Source organism: Manis pentadactyla, chromosome 7 (genome assembly GCF_030020395.1).
Source record: "Manis pentadactyla isolate mManPen7 chromosome 7, mManPen7.hap1, whole genome shotgun sequence".
NCBI lineage: Eukaryota > Metazoa > Chordata > Mammalia > Pholidota > Manidae > Manis > Manis pentadactyla.
The window spans coordinates 79386617-79411498 of NC_080025.1; the positions used below are offsets into that span (position 1 = coordinate 79386617).

Sequence of the window (24882 nt, forward strand, 5' to 3'; positions counted from 1 at the left end):
AGCTACAGGGCAAATTCTCCTTGACTATTTCTCAACCACTAAGAAATGCTGTGCACACCAGATCACTGCATTTGACCATTCTTTACTCTGCTTCCCTGTTACAGGGATACAATAAAATGTAACTAAGAATTTCAGTATGGATTGAGTATTTTACATTATTAAGGAATTACTATTAATTTTATTAGGTGCAAACAGTAGTATGGACACAAAGGAAATGGTTATTATTTGTAGCCGCATGCTAAGTATTTAGGGTACAGTATGGTAATATCTAACTTATACTGAAATACTAAGTATATATAGATATGAAAGTAATGTGACAAATGTTAACATAAATTAGGTGATGACTATTCACTACACTATTCTTGTTTTCTATATGTTTGTAAATTATAATAAAAAGTTAAAATGTAAGAACCACAAATGGTCAATAAATTAATATATTGCTGTTGATTAAAGAAATGCAAACTTAAAATAAGTACTTTAAACTAAGGAGTCTGAAGAAAGGTTTTTTGTTGCTCCTCTATTTTCCTGACAATAATCAGAGTCAACATAATGTGGAAAGATGTAAACTTCCATACTCCTATCCAAAATACGTACTGATACAACATTCATGAAAGGCAGTCTGCCAAGAATCAAGAGCCTTAAATGTTGTAAACCCACTCTTTAATCCATGTAAGAACCACAAATGGTCAATAAATCAATATAGTACTGTTGATTAAAGAAATGCAAACTTAAAGTAAGATTTTTCAACTAAGGAGTTAAAACTAAAATACAGTTTTTCAACTAAAGAATCTGAAGAAAGGTTTTTTGTTGCTCCTCTATTTTCCTGACAATAGTCAGAGTCAACATAATGTGGAAAGATGTAAACTTCCATACTCCTATCCAAAATATGTACTGATACAACATTCATGAAAGTCAGTCCGCCAAGAATCAAAAGGCTTAAATGTTGTAAACCCACTCTTTAATCCAACAACACCACTTCTATGAATTTATACCAAGGAAAGGCTGGCTATATGCAGAAGTGTAGGCTCAAGGGCATTCATTACAGCATTGTCATGATAGCAACGCAGAAAAGGTGACTCATTATCCAATAATAGGGAGTGGCTAGATAAATTAAGTAAAACAGCCATAAGTAGGACTATAGGGCAACAATAAAAATACTACAGAAAGACATTCAAATATAGGAAAGGTTATTTGTAACATATTAGGTAAGAGAAAAAAATTGGATGCCAAACATTACTTTTTTCCTGTTAATGAAAAAAATTTATATAAATACACAGAGACAGAGAAACAGAGAGAGATAAATGGATATAACTATCTTTCTATATATATCTAGAGGATAATGTTGCAATCACATGTTACTTTTCTCTATATACTTCTGCTTTAAAATTTTCATCAATGAACATGAACTACTTTGTCATAAGAAAGTTTTCCAAAAAAGGAATTTTTCCAATTTTGCCTACAAATTTTAAATATATATATTATGCTTTTGACAACACAGAATAGTTATAAAAACCCAAGTGCAACTCACCGCGTGTTACTATTACCACGAGTAATATGGCCTATTTCCTGTGTCCAGGCCTTTTACCCAGTATTCCCATCTTCCATACCCTGAACTACAGTCATTCAGTTTCTTCTGGCTCTATACCTGGTTGGGTAAATGGAAGTTTTCAACCAAAATTTCTCACCAGGCCTTGATAGTGCTATGCATATAAAAGCCTGTTTGCACATCAATGTGATGTTTATGCCCTGGGGGCATGGGGTGGAAAGGAAGCACCCATTCTCTCCTCCCCTCCATTCCTGGTACTTAATTGGTGAGGCATCCGCCAGTCACCAGGGACCCTCCCACATAGTTCCTCCCAGAGGAAGGGGCAAGGGGGAAGCAGAGTGCCAGCAGCCGCCGGAGGGAAGGAGTTTGCTGGCAGAGCCCATCAAGAGGGGGCAGAGAGCACCACACCAGAGAGGAACGTGTGGGAGAGACACTGAGCCCTTAGAAATAAAAACCCTTTCCCCAACTTCTCACCCACCCTCATTTTCCTTCTGAGATTCATAGCAAACTTGCTCAGAGCAGGGAACCCCCTTCCTCCCAGAGCTATATACCTCTAAACAATATCCGTCACCTCTTTTGCTCTTCCTTGAGCAAATGGTTTCCTCCTCAATTTCCCCATCCTTATTACTGGCACCTCCCTGGATCCAGGCTATATATCCAGTGGTCATATTTACCCCCAGCTCTCTCTAATCCATTATAAAAGACCAGTCATTTTCATCAAATAGTCCTTGAAAATGTCCTTAACTTGCCCATTCTCCATTTCCCCTGTTGCCACAATCTTAATCAAGTTACTAGGCCCTCACAACAGTATTACATCCAAGGCTGCCTAACTCATGGCCTTGCTGTACCAATCAAATCTCAAACCTGTCCCTCTCCTGTCACTGGAAAACTCAGAAAACCTTCAACAGCTTCCTACTGTAGAGCTGAAATGCCAAACTCCCAATTACCTTTCCAACTTTTCACACACACCCTGAAATCCTTGGCAGACTCCTTGGCACAGGGTTAAACTTAAACAAATGTAAAGAATGAGCAAGAATCCTCCAACCTGGAGAAGCTGTTCCCAAACCCATTTCCAGGCCCTCCCTCGAATGTGGTGCCCCTCTCCAGCTCCCGCCCATTCCAGAGGCTCCTCAAGTTCCCTCTCCAAGGAGCCCCCTCTGAGCACTCCCCACCATAGGGGGTGCTCTCTTCTTCAGTTTCCTTCCAGACAGGCGGGATTCTTGAATACACTGACTTAGATTCCTTTGTATCTGCTGTTTGCCTGTAAATCTGGTCTCCTGTATAGAATCTGAACTCCTTTAAGACATGGTCGTTGTTTACGCCTATTTTGCATATCCACTCACAAAAGTTTCACACTGTTTTATTTAAACTACAAGCACTCAATATACATCTGTTTAAATTAACATGAAGCAGCACCAGAAGTACTGAGCAGACAAAAAATATAAGTCAACATTCAGGTTAAAAACAAATCTGACTACACTTAGATGTCAATTTCCACATCCAACAAAACACTGTTACCTACCACTTATCATAAGAACAGCCTGTATAAGAAAATTTAAACGCCTTAAGCTAGAAATATTTCCTCCCTACCTACCATTCCAGTACCACTGCCCAACCACCTATGCTCCGGCCACCTTGCACACCTGACACTCTTACAGCTCTTTGACTTGCACATGCTGTTTCATTTGCCTGGAATAGTCTTCCTTGCCCCTCGTGACCCTCCTCTACATTCCCCATCTGAAATATACATAGTCATCTTCAAGCCCAACTCAAATATTACCACCTCTCTATAACTTTGATGACCCTCTCTGGGAAGATATAATTAGCCTCACATCATCTTCCTGTTAATTAATGCTATATAATGCTTATCAACTATACTACGGCTTTTTTTTTTACACTTACACACACACACACCACACAGATAGCTAAGGGCAGGAGCCATGATGTATCTTTATAACCCCAATACCTAACACTGTACCTAACATACAGTAAGCAACTTCAAAAAAATGAAAAAAAGTGGAATTGATTTTAACTCTTCTGAAAAACATAAAATATGCCAGAATTGGGCCCACTTTAGACTCCAGGTCTCCTCTTTCCTTATCTGTCTCAGTTCCACTGGCTCCCTCTGGTCTCCACAGGTGCCAGCTTCCCTACGACTAGCACCTCTGGGCCAAGGGGTACAATGAAGCTTCTCTCCAGCTCCCTCAAGCTACAGAAGAACCTCTCACTAGTTTCACAGAGAGAAGGCTGGGATATTTATTAGGAAGAAAGTCAGGAAACAGTCAACAGAAAATCAGCAAAGTAGTCAGGTTCACAGAGTACTTACTGCTGACCCATACTTGTAACTCAAAAGCCCAGCCACTGTGGAGATGTGCCTGGCACAGCCCCCACGGTGCCACATTCCCTATTCTTCCCCCACCACAATGCCATCTGTGGTAGATGGTAAACAAGAGATCCTCAGCATTCTGAGCCCAGGTGGATTTGTGTCAGTAACACACTGTCCAAGCCTGCCAACATCACCTGAACCTTTGCCAGATCCACAATCCCTTCCAGAAACTGATCAGTTTTCTTCAGAGATGATTCCCCCGACATCATTCCCTCAGACTCTCAGTCACACAGAACTCTTACTCAAAAGGCACAAAGTCCTAGTTATTGCCAGGGAAGAGGACACTTCCCTATCTGGTCCCAAAGATTCCACCCGAGCCCTCGGGCCCACTTACACAAACACCCCACAAGTGGCTCTCCAGAACTCTGCATGGAATTCCCACTCTCCCTGGGGCTACCTGCCCAATCTAATTTGTCTCCAGTCTAGACTTGCCTACTGCTGAGATGTGGCAGCTAGAAACGACATACTGTTCCAAAGTAGGATTTTAATCTAACTAACCTCACAAGCTGCTGTGAGGCCTCAAAAGGTGGACACAGCTTCTGCCTGGAATCTTTCCACTGGATCAAGTGGATCCAAATGGTCAGTAAGTATCCAAGATGCACCATCTATTGAGACACTCCAAGTTATTCCCATTTTCGGTCAGAAGGATGCCTCCAACTACTGCTGGTTTAGAGAAAAGAAGTAAATGGATGGGTCCTGAGTTCAAAGAATAACAATGACTTTACCAGTTCAAGTTAATGAGCTGTACCCATTTCTCTATGCTCTTTGATAATGCACTCTTGTGCTCTTCCTTAAGTGACCTGTCTTCCAGAATTATATCACTAGTTTTACAATACAGACCTGCAGTACACGTACTAAAACATCTATGGTTCTCTCACACACATCTCATCCCAATCATGGTGAGCCCCTAAAATGCATAACAAAATGCAACAATAGCCTAGATGAGAAACACAGTGTTTCTGTTTTCTGGATTTTCATTATCCAGAACCCTTTTCCACCTTACAATCTTTATACTGTACTATCCTTTCTGGGCTAAAAACAAATCTATAAGGAATTCTGGTTTCTTATACATAATTCAAAATTCTTTACAAATTTATCCTTTTCTCTTCCCCACATAAGTACTCACATTTTTTACCATTTTCTTTTGGACTCTGTCTCTCTTGTGTTTGAATTATTTAATTTCAGGAATTTACTGACTCAGGGTCTAATGCTTATCAGGTGCTGGACACGTTCAGGTATTTTTGTTTCATTGCATTTTTACAATTGTTTGTAACTTATTATGAAAATGCTCAAGCATATACAAACTAGAGAGAGAAGTATATATAAAAAAACAAATATTCTATTTCCCAATGTCAAAAGTTATCATATTGCCAACTCATTTTCCTACCTCACCAAAACTGGATTATATACAAGCAAATCTCAGACATCCCAATCTCGTGTGTAAATACTTCAGTGTGTATCTCCATGAAAAGAAGACTCTTTTTAGTTTCCATAATCAGAAAACCACTATCCAGTCTAAAAGTTGATTAACAATTTCTCAATATCAAATAAGCCTGTCAGTGCTCAAATTCCCTGATCTCTCAAAATTTTAATAGTATATTTTGATAATGAAAATGATGCTTACAGAATTAATAACTTTCTAAGCCATATAGTTAGTACACAGCAATAAAACAGTAAGTTTCTTATTTGAAGGCTTGGTCCTCTTTATGCACAGCACAGTTGCCTTTTTATCATGGTTAGAAAAGGCCCACATATATACTTTTTACATTGTCTTCACAAAAGTGGCCTTTTCTTTGAGTACTTTAATTCCAGTTGACTAATATTAAAAATGATTCAGTGTTGAGGACGTGAGGTAGATTTTTATTAGAGTGTTAATCATTCATTGACCAGTGTCAGAAAGTAGGTGAAAGCATAAGAAACGAAGGACATAAACTTGTACGGGATGTGCTGTGAACTACTATCTACCGTAACTCATACCGAAGCCTCCTCACTGGGCACCAAGTTGTACTACAATGATGTCAATAATGGTAACAACAGCAGGAATGATGGACTTCTACCAAGAAGAGACGAGGACAGTCCCCTCTGAATGAGGGAAGGATTAATGAAATGTTTACAAACAGCTTTAAACTTCTCAGGAAAAAAAGCATTATCATCAAACTGCACAGGACTATCTGGGTAAAGTGAATGGGCTACAAGACTAAATCCACCAGCAACTCCCTTTCAGTACCTGACACCATATGAGATAAAATAAATTAAAATGTAAACCAGGCTGCTATCACAAACAATCTCCTACAAGTTTCTGATACATTTTTTAAAACATATATAATTGTAAAGGAACGCTTTCCTAAGACTTAAGTGAAGATACTTGGGAGGAATTTTAACAGATAAAACAATGAAATAAAAGCTGCTTAAAAATAATCTTTAAAAGGTAGAGAAAACAAATCAAACAAGAAACAAAATAGATTCCTTTATACCAACCTTCAAAAATATTGTTCTAAGCTCAGCTGGATCTGCTCTCTTCGTTAAAGCCACCTATAAATAAACATAAAGATGTTTATGTTATTAGAACAAAGCTGAGAAATCAAACTAGCAGACTGAAAGAAAATAAACTCCAGGTTAGAAATTAGTAGATTTCATTTTTATACTTAAAGCACCAACTTTCATCAGGGCTTAAACTATCCCTGGACTTTAAATTAGACTCAGAACATTCTGTATGCAACAATCAGTAAAGTCCCTAACATGCAGTGTTTAATATATATCACTTTTCTCAAAAGGAAGAAGAAAAAAAAGTTGAAGCAAATTTGTAACCCACCAGGCATTTTTAAACTATACTCAAGTGCCCCATGCCTTCTCATAGGGGAATATTAAATATTAAAGTATAAGTTGTTTGTTAACTCTACCAGAGAACATAGTTCTTAAAGAAGTTAGTAAACAAGGCAAATCATATTAACCAATAGAAAAGAATTACTTCCCATAGTTTCACCATTTACATCTATCTGGGCATGCCAAGCAAAGTCCCTCCTCTCCCTGACTTTTAATTTAAGAAATCAGAAGTCTCCAAAGGTATGACTATTATTCTCCACATTTTAGAAATACAAGGGGCTACGGTTACCTTTCAAGAGCAAAATCTGACGGTTTAACTCAGAATAGGTGTTGTGCTTAATTCTTCAGCCCACAAGGTCCAAAAACATCATTGGGGAAAAAGCAAGTCAAACTTGAACATGGCTGCCCCAGGCCAACACAAAAGAGTCCTTATGTGAAACCAAACAGTGGGCTTATTCAGAGTCCCATCACCCAATCCTGCTGGCAAAAACCGTCATGAGACTGAATGCTCACCAAGACCACCGTCACCCCATGATACAGCCAAGGAGGGGTTCCTGGAACCACCCCAATACTGGAGCCATGTCACTATCCATGGGGAGGTTTATGCAAATTGTTTTAAATTCCTTCTGTGTGTTTGCAAAGGCTCTTCTGAGATCTTTGGACAATGTGTTCTCTGTCTCTGAATGTGTAACTGACTAAGTTTCTTGGCCCACCACTGTCAGGAATAATTTTATTAACTAATCACTGGAATGGGAGAGGTAGATTTTTCTGAAACTAGTTATTGGTCATCTTGTTTCCCACAGCAAGACTGATAACTCTTTTAATGTCAGCTGAGTACTTGTAACCACCAGCGCTATTTTTATCCATAAGAATTTGGAATCTTTTAAAAATACTGAATAAGGTAGTGTTCTTTGCTGTTCAATTTAGGGGGAAAAAATAGGCTCCTAACCAACCTAAGATTGATGACAGTACTGACCTAAACTTTTCAAGAGAAGATTCCCTCCTTTCAGGGATATACTCTGAGAATAGGAGGTAGGATAAACAATGCCTCCATCCTCTTCTTTAAGAGCAGGGAAATTCCCTCTGAGCTCCACATCTCAAAACAGTCCATAAGTAATATTAAAAGGCATATGGTAACCCCAGGTTCTTAGTAGGGTTTCCTTTTAAAAGCAAAGGTAAGTTTCCACAGAGTAAACTATTCTTGTTCTATCTGAATACCACATGCTTTAAAATATAATTAATTCACTATGCCACACACTTCATAAAGTCTTCCCTGGTCAATACTATTTTAGAGTGAACTTCTCCTGCCCTAAATTCCCAAAGATTCTTCTACTTATTAATCCCAAAATGTGCGTTCTGTGCTTGCCACCAGGACTACACTTCTGTGAGAAAAAAAAAACAAAGCTTTCACTTTGTAACTTTTCCAGGATCTGGAGTACAGAAGAAAATTATCCATTTAGGAAGGAAATGAAGATTAGAACAGAAATAAATGAGAGAGAGACTAAAAAGGCAATAGAGAAGATCAACGAAACTAAGAGCTGGCTCTTGGAAAAGATAAACAAAATTGTCAAGTCTTTAGCTAGATTCACCAAGAAAAAGAGAGAGGACGAAAATAAAGTCAGAAATGAAAGAGGAGATGTTGCAACTGATGTGACAAAAATACAAAGGATCATGAGAGATTATTAAGAAAAACTGTATCCCCACAATGTGAGCAATCTACAAGAAATGGATAAATTCCTAGAAATATACAAAACATACATCCTACTAAGATTGAATCATGATAAAACAGAACAAACCAATTACTGGTTAAAAGATTCAATCGGTAATCAAAAACCTCCCTAAAACAAAAGTCCAGGATCAGACAGCCTGGAAAGTGAATTCTACCAAACACTTGGGAAGAATTAATACCAATTCTTCTGAAACTTCTAAAAATTAGAAGAGGAAGGAACTCTTTGAAACTCATTTTATGAGGCCAGCATTATGCTGACCCCAACACCTGACATGGAGACCACAAAAAAGAAAATTATAAGCCAATATCCCCAATAACAGCAGATGCAAAATCCTCAACAAAATATTAGCAAACCCAACTCAACAATACATTAAAAGGATCATACACCATGACCCAGTGGGACTTATTCTAGGGATGCAAGAATGGTTCAACATCCACTGATCAGTCAACATCACAGACCACATTAAAAAAAGGATACAAATGATGATCATCTCAATAGATGCAGAAAAAGCATTTGACAAAATTCAACATGATTCATAATAAAAACTCTCAACAAAGGGGATATAAAGGAAAGGTACCTCAACTTAATATAGGCCATATATTACAAACCCATCAACTAACATCATACTCATCAATGGAAAGCTGTAAACCTTTCTTCTAAGATCAGAAAATAGACAAGGATGTTCACTCTTACCACTTCTGTTCAACATCATATTGGAAGTCCTAGCCAGAGCAAAAAGGCATCCAAACTGGATAGGAAGAAGTAAACTATCATATTTGCAGATGACATCAGACTATATATTTAAAAACCCTAAAGCCCCCACCAAAAAACTATTAGAATAAATGAATTTAGTGAGGTTGCAGGATACAAAACCAATACACCAAAATGTATTGCATTTCTAAATACTAAAAACAAGTTATCAGAAAGAGAAACAAAGAAAACAATCCCTTTACAATTGCATTATAAAGAATAAAATAACTAGACATAAATTTAAGCAAGGTGAAGGACATTTATATTGAAACTATAGGATATTAATGAAAGATACTAAAGAAAACAAAAATAAACTATATTGAAACTATAGGACATCAATGAAAGATACTAAAGAAAACAAAAATAAATGGAAAGATATGCTCATGGACTAGGATATTGTTAAAATGTCCATACCACCCAAAGCAATTTACAGATTCAGTGCAATCCTTATCAAAATGCCAATATTTTTTTCTCACAGAACTAGATCAAATAATCCTAAAATTTGTTTGGAACCACAAAATCCAGAATAGCCAAAGTAATGTTAAGAAAGAAGAACAAAGCTGGAGATATTAAAATCCTGGCTTCAAATTATTTCACAAAGCTATAGTAATTCAAACAGTATGGTAGTGGCATAAATACAGACACACAGATCAATGGAATAGAGTAGAGAGCCCACAAATAAGCCCACACATATAAGGAGCCAAGAATTTTAAATGGGGCAAGGACAGACCCCTCAATTAATGGTGTTGGTAAAATTGCACAGTACATGCAAAAACTTAAACTCAACCACTGTCTCACACCATACACAAAAGTTACCTCTAAATGGATTAAAGACTTGAACATATAACGGAAACCATAAAACTCCTAGAAGAAAATATAGCCACTAAGCTTCCTAACATTGCTTACTGATTTTTAAAAAATCTAACTTCAAAGGCAAGGGAAACAAAATCAAACAAATGAGACAAAATCAAATTAAAAAGCTTTTACACAGCAAAGGAAACCATCAACAGAAAGAAAAGGCAACCTACTGAATGGAAAAAAATACTTGCAAATCATATATCTGATAACAGTTACTAATCCAAAATATATAAAGAACTCATACAACTCATTAACAGAAAAACAACCCAGTTAAAAATTGGGCAGAAGATCTGAGTAAACATTTCATCAAAGAAAGCATACAGATGGACAACAGGTATATGAAATGATGCTCAATATCATTAATCATCAGGGAAATGCAAATCAAAACCAGAAAATATTACCTCACACTTCTGAGAACGGCTATTATTGAAATGTGAAGAAATAACAAGTGTTGGTAAGGATATGGAGAAAAGGGAAGTCTTAAAAACTGGTGGGATTTCTTTTTTTTTTAAATTAAGGTATCATTGATATACTATCTTATGAAGGTTACATGAGCAACATTGTGGTTTCAACATTCACCCATATTATCAAGTCCCCTCCACACTCCATTGCAATCACTGTGCATCGGCATAGTAAGATGCTGTAAAGTCATTACTTGTCATCTCTGAACTATACTACCTTCCCTGTGACCTACCCATATTGTGTGTGCTAATTATAATGCCCCTTAATCCCCTTCTCCATCCTTCCCCACCCACCCTCCTCAAGCCCTTCCCTTTGGTAACTGTTGGTCCCTTCTTGGAGTCGGTGAGTCTGCTGCTGTTTTGTTTCTTCAGTTTTGCTTTGTTGTTATACTCCACAAATGAGTGAAATCATTTGATACTTGTCTGTCTCTGCCTGGCTTATTTCGCTAAGCATAATACCCTCTAGCTCCATCCACATTGTTGCAAATGGTAGGATGTTTTCTTTATATGGCTGAATAATATTCCATTGTGTATATGTACCACATCTTCTTTATCCATTCATCTGCTGATGGACACTTAAGGTGCTTCCATTTTTGGCTATTGTAAATAGTGCTGTGATAAACATGGGGGTGCATATGTCTTTTTGAATCAGGGATGTTTTCTTTGGGTAAATTCCTAGGAGTGGAATTCCCAGGTCAAATGGTATTTCTATTTTTAGTTTCTTGAGAAACCTCCATATTGCTTTCCACAATGGTTGAATTAATTTATATTCCCATGAACAGTGTAGGAGGGATCCCCTTTCTCCGCATTCTCACCAGCATTTGTTGTTCCTTGTCTTTTGGATGTTGGCCATCCTAACTCATGTGAGGTAATATCTCATTGTGGTTTTAATTTGCATTTCCCTGATGATTAGTGATGTGGAGCATCTTTTCATGTGCCTGTTGGCCATCTGAATTTCTTATTTGGGGAAGTGTCTGTTCAGTCACCCATTTTTTTAATCAGGTTATTTGGTTTTGGGTGTTGAGTGTATGAGTTCTTTATATATTTTAGATGTTAACCCCTTATCGGGTAAGTTGTTTACAAATATATTCTCCCATACTTTTGGAAGCCTTTTGGTTCTGATAATGGTGTCCTTTACTGTACAGAAGATTTTTAGTTTGATGTGGTCTCACTTGTTCATTTTTGCTTTTGTTCTCCTTGCCTGATGAGATGTGTTCAGGAATAAGTTGTTTATGTTTATATTCAAGAGATTTTTGCCTATGTTTTCTTCTATGAGTTTTAGGGTTTCATGACTTACATTCAGGTCTTGGATCCACTTTGAGCTTACTTTTGTGTATGGGGTTAGACAATAATCCAGTTTCATTCTCTTACATGTAGCCAACACCAGTTGTTGAAGAGACTGTCATTTCCCCACTGTATATCCATGGCTCCTTTATCATTTTTAATTGGCTGTATATGTGTGGTTAATATCTGGGCTCTCTATTCTGTTCCATTGATGTATGGGTCTGTTCTTATGCCAGTACCAAATTGTTTTGATTACTGTGGCTGTGTAGTAGAGCTTGAAGTTAGGGAGTGTAATCTCCCCAGCTTTGCTCTTCCTTCTCAGGATTGCTTTGGCTATTTGGGGTCTTTTGTTCTAGTTTGTTGAAGAGTGTCATTGGTATTTCAATAGGGATTGCATTGAATCTGTAGATTGCTTTGGGCAGGATGTCCATTTTGACAATATTAATTCTTCCTATCCATGAGCATGGGATGTATTTTCATTTATTGGTGTATTCTTTAATTTCTATCATGAGGGTCTTGTAGTTTTCAGGGTATAGGTCTTTCACTTCCTTGGCTAGGTTTATTCCTAAGTAATTTATTCTTTGTGATGCAGTTGTACATGGAGTTATTTTTCTGATTTCTCTTTCTGCTAGATCATCACTAGTATATAGGAATGCAACAGATTTCTTTGTATTAATTTTGTATTCTGCAACTTTGCTGAACTCAGTTATTAGTTCTAATAGTTTCAGGGTGGTTTCTTTAGGGTTTTTTATGTACAATATTATGTCATCTGCAAACAGTGACAGTTTAACTTCTTCCTTACCAAACTGTAAGCCTTTCATTTCTTTGTGTTGTCTGATTGTCATGGCTAGGACCTCCAATACTATGTTCAATAATGTTGGTGAGATTTCAAATTAGTACAACTACTATGGAAAGAAGTATGGAGTTTCCTTAAAAAATTGTAAATTGATCTACCCCATGATACAGCAATTCCAATCCTGTGAACATACCTAAAGAAAATGAAAATAGTAACTGGAAAAGATATCTGTACACCATGTTCACAGCAGCATTATTCACAATAGCCAAGATATGAAAACAACATAAGTGTCCATCATTGGATGAATGCATAAGGAAACTGTGGTATGTACACACACACACACACACACACACACACACTGGAATTTATTCAGCCATAAAAAAAGAATGAAATCTTGTCATTTGCAACAACATGGGTGGAACTTGAGGGCATTATACTAAGTGAAAAAAGAGAATACAAACATGGTATCATCTCTTATGTGTGGAATAAAAAAATACTCAGAGAACAAATTGGTGGTTTGGTGGTCGTCAGTGGGAAGGGATGGAGAATGGGTTAAGAGGGGTATATATTTACTTAAAAGGCAGGAGTTATTCATCAGGTTGCCAATACTTAGCATGATATCTGGTGTATAGGTATGCTTAATCATTAATATCAATTAATTAAATATCAAATACTAAATGAATTACTGAATTCTATTTTAAAAAATTTAGTGACCCAACTCTTTGAAATCATATCATTTAATGTATATAAACACTTCATAGTTTTTAAAGCATGACTATTGTTTCACTGGCCCCTCACAGCAAATCAGAGACTTGGAGAGCAAATTAACTGCCCCTATTTTACAGAAATAGAAACCAAACTGTGAAAACATCACTTTCCTAAAAGTCAGGTTTAGCACTAATTTGTGCACATTTCTAAAAGGGTTCTCTGGGCTGATATCAGATCCCAAATTTTCTAGCTCCTATTGTGTTGATCTTTCCACTGGGGTACATTATAGGTAGCTTTGAATCGATCTTAGTTTATGTTAACTCCTAATACAATACAGAATATGCTTAGAAATCAAGAATCTCCCAATTTCTCCTAATATCACCAGCTTGTTATGATTAAGAGCATGGTTTTAATATCAGACCTCCCAATCCCACCCTTTATTGGGAGGCAGGCCTCACCTCTCCTTTTAATATGAGTTAGAGCAGCCAAACAAAGGAGGACATGAGCTAAGATACTTCTATACGTAGGACTATTTTATCAGCTTTCTTGCACCAGAATCAAGCTGCAGTTAACAGGCTCATTACTTTAACAAATCACAGTGGTACAGAGCCATGTACTCATAATAGTTGTGGGGTCTAACAGAGGGATGAACATAAGAAAATCTACAAAAAATAAGGAATACTAATTTGAAGAAAAAAATGTAAAGCAGAGCAATGCTAGAGATGTACATCATGATCTCCTCAAAGGCACCTTATTCCTCATCCCAGCTCTGGCAAAAAACAGAAACTAAGTAGATGCTCCAAAAATGTTGATTAAAGAAGAAAGTCTTCCAGGCAAGTTGAAATAAAATCTTTACAATGAAAATAGGTAGCTCCTTTTAGGCCAGTGGTTCTCAAAGTGTGGCACTGGACCACCAGCATCAAGTGGGAACTTTAAGAGATGCAAATTCTCATACCCTATCCCAGATCTACCAAATCAGAAAATCTGCCAGTGGGGTCCAGCAATGTAGGATTTAACAAGTCCTCCAGGTGATCCTGATGATGTTAAAGTTTAAGAACAGCAACATTAGTTAATGTCCAGTTCTGTGTAATTTAAACTATGGTTCTTAGCCCCGGGTGTATAACGATGTCACCTAAGGGACTTTTTGGTTTTATCAATGCTCTGACCAATCAAATTAGACTGCAATGGTCAACTGAATTAGAATCTCTGCAATGGGTACACTTAAAGCTCTATCATGAGGCTATCAGGTTTGGCTGGTTTGAGAACCACTAGGTTAAAACCCAAGATCCCAATCTCAGTTGCTTCTTCAACAACCACATAGCACACCTTCACTCAGCAATGCTTCCCCATCAGCCTACCAAACCGGAAATGTCTGAAATCCAAGATAAGATAAGCACAGGCTTACACTGAAAATTCTACTGTCATGAATTATTTACCTTAGATATTAAATAAAAACCAGGAGGGGCAATTCATCAAAAGCAGGCTACTCTGCGTGTTTGTGTGTATATGCACATACCTGTATGTATACCTGCAGCTGACAAGCAGAAAGATGTGGAAAGGGAAAAGTTCATGCATGGCTTTTTGTACCTGAGGAAGTAAGTGTAGTTGGGTAGACCTGAATATCAATGGAAAGCACTACTGGATGTGACCTAACAACTCAGAAGCTGGGGCCAACCCTTCCTCTCACATATCTTCATGTACTACAGAGACTGGAAGATTAAAACTACATTTCCTAGACTCCCTTGCAGCTATGTGGCCTAGTTACTGTCAATGATATGAAGTTGGGTCAGTTTTGGAAGGCAATGTTTTACTATTTCTGCCAGCATCATTGCTCTGTATCTGATTTTTCCAGTGGTAACCTCCTTCCTAGGTCAAGGTGACATGGTTCTGAAATACTCATTTGGCAGGCGGTTTCATGACTGCATAAGAGGGAACTGCTCCCTTGGTGGCCTGTGCTGCTGTGAGGCTCTGGAGTCATTCCTGAGAGCTCAACCTGAAGTCTATTTCTTCATCTTCCCAACATTCTCTAAGCCATTTAATACCCTGTAATAAATCTCCATTGGCTTAAACCAGCCAGAATAGACTCTGTTCTCTGTAAGTGAACCTTGACTGATACAATCAGTAATTGCAAAAGAAAGTCTGGAATTCCCTAAAACCACAGAGTTAACATTAACTTGAGAGGAAGAAAGAAAGAGGTATCTCATCAAATCTAAGAAAATTAATTTTTCATTGAGTTTACCGCATCACTCATTCCTCATCCTACAGTTTCTCTAAGTTCTAATAAATGAAGAGCATTAATTATTCAAAAAGTTCCTGAAATATAAATTAGTATACAGACAAGATGCCACATTAAGCATTCTCCAAACCATAACCTTTCTGCATAATCAACCCTCAAAAGTTTGTATCACTCAACAGTGACATAAAGCACCAGACACCATAAACGTTAACCTGCTGGGTAATTACACAAGTGAGTCATTTCAGGGGTGCTGGAGATGTTTATCAGAAGGATTCAGTAACTTGTGAAGTGTGTTGGATTTAACTGCACTGCTGTAGACAAACATTAAACAGTGATACAGCCATCACCATTAAAATTCTGTATAAAGCACCAGAGTGTAACAGTTAAGCAATGTATGGTAGTGTTTCAGCTGTGGGTCTGTTATGCCAAAATAACTTTAAACACACTAATTTTAGATTTTATTATTATTGTTATTAAGCTAAAGCTAACATTCCTGTAAATGTTTCCAAGAGTAAAAATTTGACAAGAGACAGTATGAGTCTTTTTTGAAATAGACATTTTCTAACTCTTCATATGTCCAACTACTTCCAGAAACAGAAGATGTGCTTGCTCACCTTGACATAAGCAAACCTCAATAGGTTTATAGTAAAGATTTGGGTCCTGGTGTGTGTCTAACTTGGTGACCTTGGACAAGTCAGTTAACACCTCCAAGTTTTAGTTTCCTCATCTATAAAATGGGCAAAATGACAAAATTGACTAATCTATTTCATAAAGTTATCTTAACGACTAACTGGAATGAAGAAAAGGTGCTCTGTGAATCCTAAAGTGATTTTGTTAGTAGCGATTATTTGCTACTCTTAAAAAGAAATGTAAGCTGAGAACACAGCTATTTGATATTTCTAGTCACAAATATGAATAGAAGGCAAGGAGATCCAACATGTATTCAACTTAGAAATAAGCAACAAAAGAAGAAACAAGCTAAGAAGAAAAACGGTTTATTAAAACTCTACTGGATGATCATAGTCTTGTTAGGAAAGCTAAAGAAGCAGCTTGAGGCTAGGGCTCCACCAGGGTGCCCACAACTATCCCAGAATCACCAGGTGAGAAACCCACTTCAGATCCCAACAAAAGTGGGTTGTCTAAGTGTCTTGCCTGAGGCTTTCGGCCCTGGACAAGTTCATGGTGGATTTGGTAAGAACAAAAAATGAGAACAGAAAGTTGGGGATGAAAGGCTTTATACTCTGCTTTAATCTCATGGTGGCAGTTCAAGCACTAGAATCCTGTCTGCCTCAGGGCAAGTCTGCATTCAGGACACCAGTCTCTGCCTCTTAGCTTCTCCGTTACCTCACAAGCCTCTGCTCCAGCCTCTGCCTCTCTCTTGTTCTCTTCTCCAGGCTCTCTCTCACTACTCAAGAATCTCTCTCTGCTGAACACTGGGCAGAGCTCTTTATATAGCAATACAGGCAATAACAGCTTATTGCCAACAGGTATATAAGTATTAGCTTATGCAGTAGGGCAATTACATCATAAAGTAGATTAGTGTCAGGTGAGGATCCTGGCCATAGGAACTTCCACTTTCCCTACACTAGGCTTGCGTGGCAGGTCAGCCTGAATTAGAAACTTCATGCACAAGCTACTTCCTCATGTTGCTGTCCTCCCAATCAGCCACATGTGAGCATCTAATTTGGCATAGCTGGACCATGCAGGTGTCTTGGCTGCAAGGAAAGATGGGAATGAGTTCTGACTCATGTTCTGGAAGGCAGGCCTCATAAAATGAAGATTTTCCCCAATACAGAAGAGTTAGTCAACAGATGATGGGGAGACAGCTGATTTCCAGTCCAGCATGTAAGGAGCTCAGAAGTAGCCACTCTGTCCTAACAAGTCAAAACCTGAAAAACTGAAAAATCTACAACTCTCCTGTCTTGCCAATGGGTTTCAGCTTCAGACAAGTTCACTGTGGATTCAGCGAGACCACAAAAATGACAGTGAAACATTCTTGGGGTGAAAGGGTTTATACCCAACATTATTTCCATGATGGCAGGTCATTCACTGGAATTCCATCCACTTACAGTGAGTCAGCATGCAGCAAGCCGGTCTCTGCCTCTGGGTCTCTCTGTCCCTGCAGTTGTCTCAGTCTCGATCCTTGGCACTGCCACCACTCCACTCTCTGCTATCCTGCTCTCCTGCAGCCTTGCAGCCTGCAGCCGTGCAGCAGCCCAAAGCACTGTGCGGGACTCTTTATACAGAGTCAGTAACAACATATATGTGTGTAGTGAGCAAGCTGACCAGAGCCAGGTGAGGATCCTGGCATAGGAACCTTTACTTTCTCCACATCTCCCTAGATCCATCAGAGAAGTGAGGTCACTAGGCAAACCACTGCCTCTAAAGTTGAGAAGCAGAAAGGCAGAACCAAAAAAATCACGACTTACCAGAGCAGCAACCTATTTACCTGATGCCTCCACAGGAACCAGTGTCAGGGTAGGAAAACCTAACTGTAAATGACGAATTGCTGGAGGCTTAGTGTGGATGAGACATTTAAAAACTCTGAGGGGACCCAGACAGAGGGGTTTACCCATGCTCTTGTGAGTTTTACTTCCTGGAACTCAACCTGGTTCTCACAGTGAGTATCAAGGAAAATCACCTTGTACTTCCAACAGGAGAAGACAATGAACTATTCTGAAATGCATCAAGCATTCTGTGCTGTACAACAGGGTCTGCCTTCAGTAGAAATTGTTTAATAAAAGTCTAACCTGCTGGGGTATTATCAGAGCTTCACTGACCAGAGGGAAGGTAAATACCCAACTCCAGCCACCTTCAGCACCCTCTCTACCTAAGAGGAAGAAAAAAACTGAGAAACACCTGTGAAGAGCACTGCCCAGGAGCACAGGCTCTCTAATGGATTGAGACCTAATCATGGAGCTGTAGGAAAATTTCCTCTCCCTCTCCATCTACCACCATATTACCAAACTATTTGCAGCAGCTGCTTTTATCCAGTACCTCATGACTGGCTCTCAAGAAAAATTTTAGGCAAATCAAAAAGCAAAAAAACACAACTTGAGGAGAGAGAGCAAGCATCAAAACCAGACTCAACAATAGTAAAAATGTTGAAATTATCAGACCAGCCATTTATAACAACTATGCCAAGGGCTCTAATGAATAAAGTAGACAGTATGCAAGAACAGATGGGCAATGTAAGCAGAAAAATGGAACTGCTAAGAAAGAACCAAAAAGAAATGTTAGAGATTGAAAACACTGCAAGAGTAATGAAGAATGTCTTTGATGGGTTTGATAGCAGACTAGACATGACCAAGGAGACAATCTCTTGGCTTGAGGATACCTCCATAGCTATTTCTAAACTGAAAAGCAAACAGAAAAAAGAAGTGGGGGAAAAAAAAAACAGAACAGAATATGTAAGAATTGTAGGACAACTACAAAAGGTAATGGGAATATGAGAAGAAGAAAGAAGGAACAAAAGAAATATTTGAAATACTGACAGAATTTTCCCCAAATCAATATCAGACACTAAACCACAGATCCAAGAAAATCAGAAACCACCAAGTAAGATAATCAAGATCACTTTAAACATCAATGGTCTAAATGCACCGATTATTAAAAGACACAGATTGTCAGAATGCATCAAAAAACTACTAGACCCAGTTACACATTATCTACAAGGAACTCACTCTAAATATAAAGACACATATAGATTAAAAGCAAATGAATGGAGATAGACATACCATGCACACACTAATCAAAATAAAGCATAAGTAGTTAGATTAATTTCTGACAGAACCCATTTTAAACCAAGGAAAGTTATCAGGGATAAAGAGAAACATTACTATACAATTGACCCTTGAACAACACAGGTTTAAACTGCACAGGTCCACCTATACACCAATTTTTTTTTCCATAAATATATGAGAAATTTTTTTGGAGATTTACAACAATTTGAAAAACCATTTTCTTTTCTCTAGCTTACTTCATTGTAAGAATACTATATGTACCATACAAAATATGTGTTTATCAACTGTTTGTTATTGGTAAGCAAGGCTTCCAGACAACAGCAGGCTATTAGTATTTAAGTTTTAGGGGAGTCAAAAGTTACAGGTGCATTTTCAAATTCATGGAGGTCAGCACCCCTAACCCTCCATTGTTCAAGGGTCAGCTGTAATGACAAAGGGGTCAATTCTCCATGAAGATAATAATAATCCTCAATGGAACAGAAAGCCTAGAAATAGACCTACATAGATACAGTCAACTTATTTTTTTTAACAAAAGAGCAAAGTCAATACAATGAAGCAAAGGTAATCTTTTCAACAAATGGTGCTGAAGCAACTAATCATCCACATGCAAAAAAATGATTCTAGACACAGACCTTACATCCTTCACAAAAATTAAGTCAAAATGGATCACAGACCTAAATGTAAAGCCCCTAGAAGATTAACATAGGAGAAAACTTAGATGGCCTTGGATTTGGTGATAACTTTTTAGATATAACATCAAAGGCACAATCCATGAAAGAAAGAATTGATAAGCCGTACTTCTTTAACATAGAAACCTCTACTCTTTGGAAGATACTGTCAGAGAATGAGAAGATAAGAAAAGACTGGACTAAAATATTAGCAAAAGAATAGCCAGTAAAGGACTGTTAACCAAAATATACAAAGAACTCTTAAAATTCAGTAAGAGAACCAACAGCCTGATTAAAAAATGGGCCAAAGACCTTGACAGAAACTTTACCCAAGAAGATACAAAGATGGCAAACAAGCATATGAAAAGATGTACCACATCATACATCCCCAGGGAATTGCAAATGAGAACAATGAGATATCACTACACACCTATTAGAATGGCCCAAATCCAGAACACTGACAATACCAAATGTTGATAAGGATGTAGAGCAACAGGAACTCTCATTCGTTGCTGAGGGGGATGTAAAATGGTGCAGCCACTTTGGAAGACAGTTTGACAGTTTCTTACAAAATTAAAAGACTCTTACCCAAGAGCCAGCATTCATGCTCTTCAGTATTTACCCAAAGGAGTCAGAAATTTATGTTCACACAAAAACCTGCAGCTTTATTCAAAACTGTCAAAAACTGGAAGCAACCAAGATATCTTTCAGTCAATGACTAGATGAATAAGCTGTGGTACATCCAAACAAGGAAACAATATTCAGTTCTAAAAAAATTAGCTATCAAACCATGAAAAGACACAAAGGAAACTTAAATACACATTACTAAGTGAAAGAAGCCAATCTGAAAAGGCTACATACTGTATGATTCCAACTATGTCACTTTCTAGAAAAGGCAAAACTATGAAGACAGTAAAAAGATCAGTGGTTGCCAGGGGTTAGGCAGTAGAGGAGGAGAACAGGCAGAGCACAGAGGAGTTTTAGAGCAGGGAAAATACTCTATATGATACTGTAATAGTGGATACATATCCTTATAAAATGTATCTAGACCTACAGAATGTACAACACGAAGAATGAACCTTAATGTAAACCAGGGACTTCAGGTAATAATCATGTGTCAGTGTAGGTTCATCAATTGTAACAAATGTACCACTCAGATGGGGCTGATGCTAATAGGCATATATGGGGTCAGATGGTATATGGGAAATCTCTGAACCAACCTTTCAATTTTGCTGTGTAAATTTGTCAATTTGTTGAATCTAAACTGCTCAAAAAACAGAATATTAAAAAAAAAGGCAAGATCATGGGTAGCCAGGACCACCAAAATGAACCCAATTAGGAAGAGTTAATATAAACACACCTGTATTATTTCCCACTTCCTTCCAAAGACTCTTTGAAGCAGGTTGCATTCTCCCCCATTCCAGCTGAGAAAGCAGGAGATCAAACAGGTTGATCTGCCCCTGATCCACACCTTTTCCACCAGGCTACACCCCAGGCAGCTGGGTCACCTTCAATCAGAGTCTCTCAACCCTAGCCCTCTGACACTGTGGGTCAGACCATTCTCTGTTGTAGGTAGGAGACTGTCTGGTGCATTCTAGAATGTTTAGCAACATCTTTGCCCTCTACCCACTAAATGTTATTAGCATCCCCCTGCAGCCACATGTGACAACCAAAACTGTCTCGAGACATTGCCAAGTGGGCAGAATGCCCTACCCCTGAAGGAGAACCCCTGCCTTGGATGGTGCTGTCCACGGGCTCACTCATGCAACCCAACCACATGTGGGAAGCCTACCATATGCCAGGCCCAGTGTGTGGCACTGAGAAGACAATGCCAAAGAAGTCAGAGACCCTGCCCCATGGAGGGAATGACAGACACCCAACAAGGGGTTGGTACAATGTGTGTGATAATGCGGGCTATCACAAATCAGAGACACAGCAGAACTAAGATGGCGATTCTGCTGGAATTGTGAGCTATAGAGGTCAAGTCTTTGGAGCTGGATTGTTTATTATTGATTATAGCAATTAATACTGACCAGCTTTTCTTGGGTTCGTAACTCTACACTGGCATGGTGCTAAAGGCTCTACATCTGATTTCATTTAAACATCTCTGTAACTGTTGAAGGTGAAGGGTCATTAATATCCCCATTTAAGATACTTAGTCTTAATGAGTAGTAGTAAGTCACAGAGCCAAAAATTATCCTAGAGTTCAGGTCATTTTGACACTAACTATAGTACCTGGAAGATCAGCTAAGAATTTGGCAAATGAAGATAAGGACTTTTAAGTTCTCTTTATAAAGTGTGCTACTGGACAACACTGAAGCTGAAAGCACCTTAAAATCTTTTTAACTTGACATTATGATACATATAAATACCTGTGGTTCAGCAGAAAACAGACCTGCCTCATGCAGAATATCATTCTGCAGTATTATAGGCTGAACTCAGTCTCATTTTTTTAAAAAGCATCAAGGTTACAGTATAATTAGGAACCAGCTGCAATTGTAATTATTGCTCTCAATATAATTTGTTACATATTAAAAAGTGTCAAATTACTACTCCTTAAATGAATAAAAACTGATTGTGCTATTCTGAAGACTGGGATATATGTTCCTGATGGGGAACAAAGGAATCTGAAAAGTATATGACATATTTATAAAGCACTGAAAGGTTCTACTTAGGAGATCACAAGTTGCTGGCGCCCAGATAATGCCACAGAAAGTTAAAATGGCTTCTGCAAGAGAATAGCTAACTTCATAAATGCAGAGGAAGAGAAAGCAGCAAATCAAAAGATAATAGAAAAGTTGCTTCCACTAAATAATTCAAATTCAACATTCAAATGTTCAAAGTTCTGCTGTGCATCAGTATCATATAAGTAACAAATAGTCAAAAATCCAGGAGGAGGCCAAAAAAGGAACAGGTGCCCTCTGCCCGGCCAGGATCCTCACCCGGAGCCTGCACAGGTTCACCTGAATGAACGCTCCTCAGCCCTCTCCCACAGCCCATGGACTTTTTTGGTGTTGTTGTTAACGTATCACTAATATACAATCTTATATTGGTTTCAAATGTACATCACAGTGGTTCAACAGTTCCCATGATCAATTTACATTGTGATTACAAATTATAGTGCCCCTTCACTCCCTCCCCCCAGCACCCACCCCAACCCCGCCCCTTGGTAACCACAAGTCACTTCTCAGTATCTATGAGTCTCCTGCTGTTTTGTTCATTCTGTTTTGCTTTGTTTTTATACTCCACAAATAAGTGAAATCATATGGTATTTGTCTTTCTCCGCCTGGCTTATTTCACTGAGCATAATACCCTCTAGCTCCATCCATGTTGTTGCAAATGGTAGGATATGTTTTCTTCTTATGGCTGAATAATATTCCATTGTGTATATGTACCACATCTTCTTTATCCATTCATCTACTGATGGACATTTAGGTTGCTTCCATTTCTTAGCTATTGTAAATGCTGCTGTGATAAACATAGGGGTGCATATGTCTTTTTGAAACTGGGATCCTACATTCTGAGGGTAAATTCCTAGGAGTGGAATTCCTGGGTCAAATGGTATTTCTATTTTTAGTTTTTTGAGGTACCTCCATACTGCTTTCCACAGCAGTTGCACCAATTTACATTCCCACCAAAATGTAGGAGGGTTCCATGGACTTTTGACATGACCCTGAGCCACTTCTCTGGTTCCAAACCCACAGCTCACACCCCTAGGAAGCTTACTACATCTCAGGCCCAGCTGTGAGCTTTACAGATGTGAGCACACTGAACCTCCCAACAGCCCCAGGAAGTCAACACAACTATCCCCCCTTTGATAGATGAGGAAACTGAGGTACCCAGAGGCAGAGGAACTTTCTAAGAGCCATAATTTAAGCACAGAGTCCAGGATTTCAACCATTATGTTGTACTGGCTTTCAGAGAAAAAAAGAGAGCATGAGCTTGAAGTGCCAGAGAACCTAGAGATTAAAAGAAAATTAAGACACATCAAATTGTAATGCCTGGGCCTTTGAGATGACAATTCAAAAAACTATATTAAAAAATTATGACACAATAGGGGAACTGTGTAAAATGTATACAGAATAAATATTTGATCATATTGAAGAACCACTAAAATTTTTCTAGGTGTGATAATGATATTTTGGTTGGGCATTTAAAAACTCACAGAAATATACTGATATTACAGATGTGGTGGTATGATGTTAGGGATTTGCTTTGGAAAAATTGGGGATGGAAGGACAGCAGGTATGCTATAAACTGGTTAGACAGAGCCATGGGGGTTCATTATACTGCACATATGGAAAATTTCCATAATGAGAAGTTTACAAAATGCTGCTATTCTTTCAAAGGCCTGTGTCAAATGCCCGTTTCTCCAGGAAGATTTTCCAGATTCTCCAACCATATCCCCCTCATAGAAAACTATTTGCACCTATTTTATGGGCTTTGCAATTGGACATTTAAATTCTCACTCTACCACTAACCAGCAATATGAACTCCTATCTTCTCCTGTATTGGAGAGACAGGAATAGAATGAGAGTGGCATAACTTCAGAAGGAACCTAGCAGTGCCTGGCTTCCTAGTTAAATGTGACCTTTTCATGTTCACAATGGCCCAGCAGAGTCGCCATCAGACAGCTGAGACCTAAGGCTCTCTTGGCTTTCTGAACTTAATCAGTTTTCCTCTCAAGAATATGAAGGCGCAGAAGGTCCAGGCTGAGCTGGCAGCAGGTCACACTGGCTTATGACGCAGCACCAGGGATGGCTCCTGACCTCCTGGGCTTCAGCAGCAACAAAAATTAAACTGGTTCTCTGCCTTTCATATTACGTCAAAATAATTGTAAATAATCAAACTTAGTATTTTAGAAGAAAGACTTATAAAGAGTATTAAAAGAAC

At 38.3% G+C, this 24882-nt stretch overlaps 1 protein-coding gene across 5 annotated transcripts in view; it reads right to left on the reverse strand.

Annotated features, from left to right (window-relative positions):
- Window positions 1–24882, reverse strand: part of SLC25A13 (solute carrier family 25 member 13) — a 187147-nt gene that overhangs the window by 150543 nt on the left and 11722 nt on the right. For 3 of the 5 annotated variants that reach the window (XM_057504541.1, XM_036894452.2, XM_036894453.2), the window contains exon 2: window positions 6411–6464. Coding sequence is in view for 2 of the 5 variants with exons in the window: in XM_036894452.2 (XP_036750347.1) it covers window positions 6411–6464 (54 nt within the window). In the remaining 3 variants the exon portion in view is untranslated. Of the gene's footprint in view, window positions 1–6410; window positions 6465–7044; window positions 7116–24882 lie in introns of those variants that run through there. The other 2 variants (XM_036894454.2, XM_057504539.1) reach the window with 2 other exon arrangements.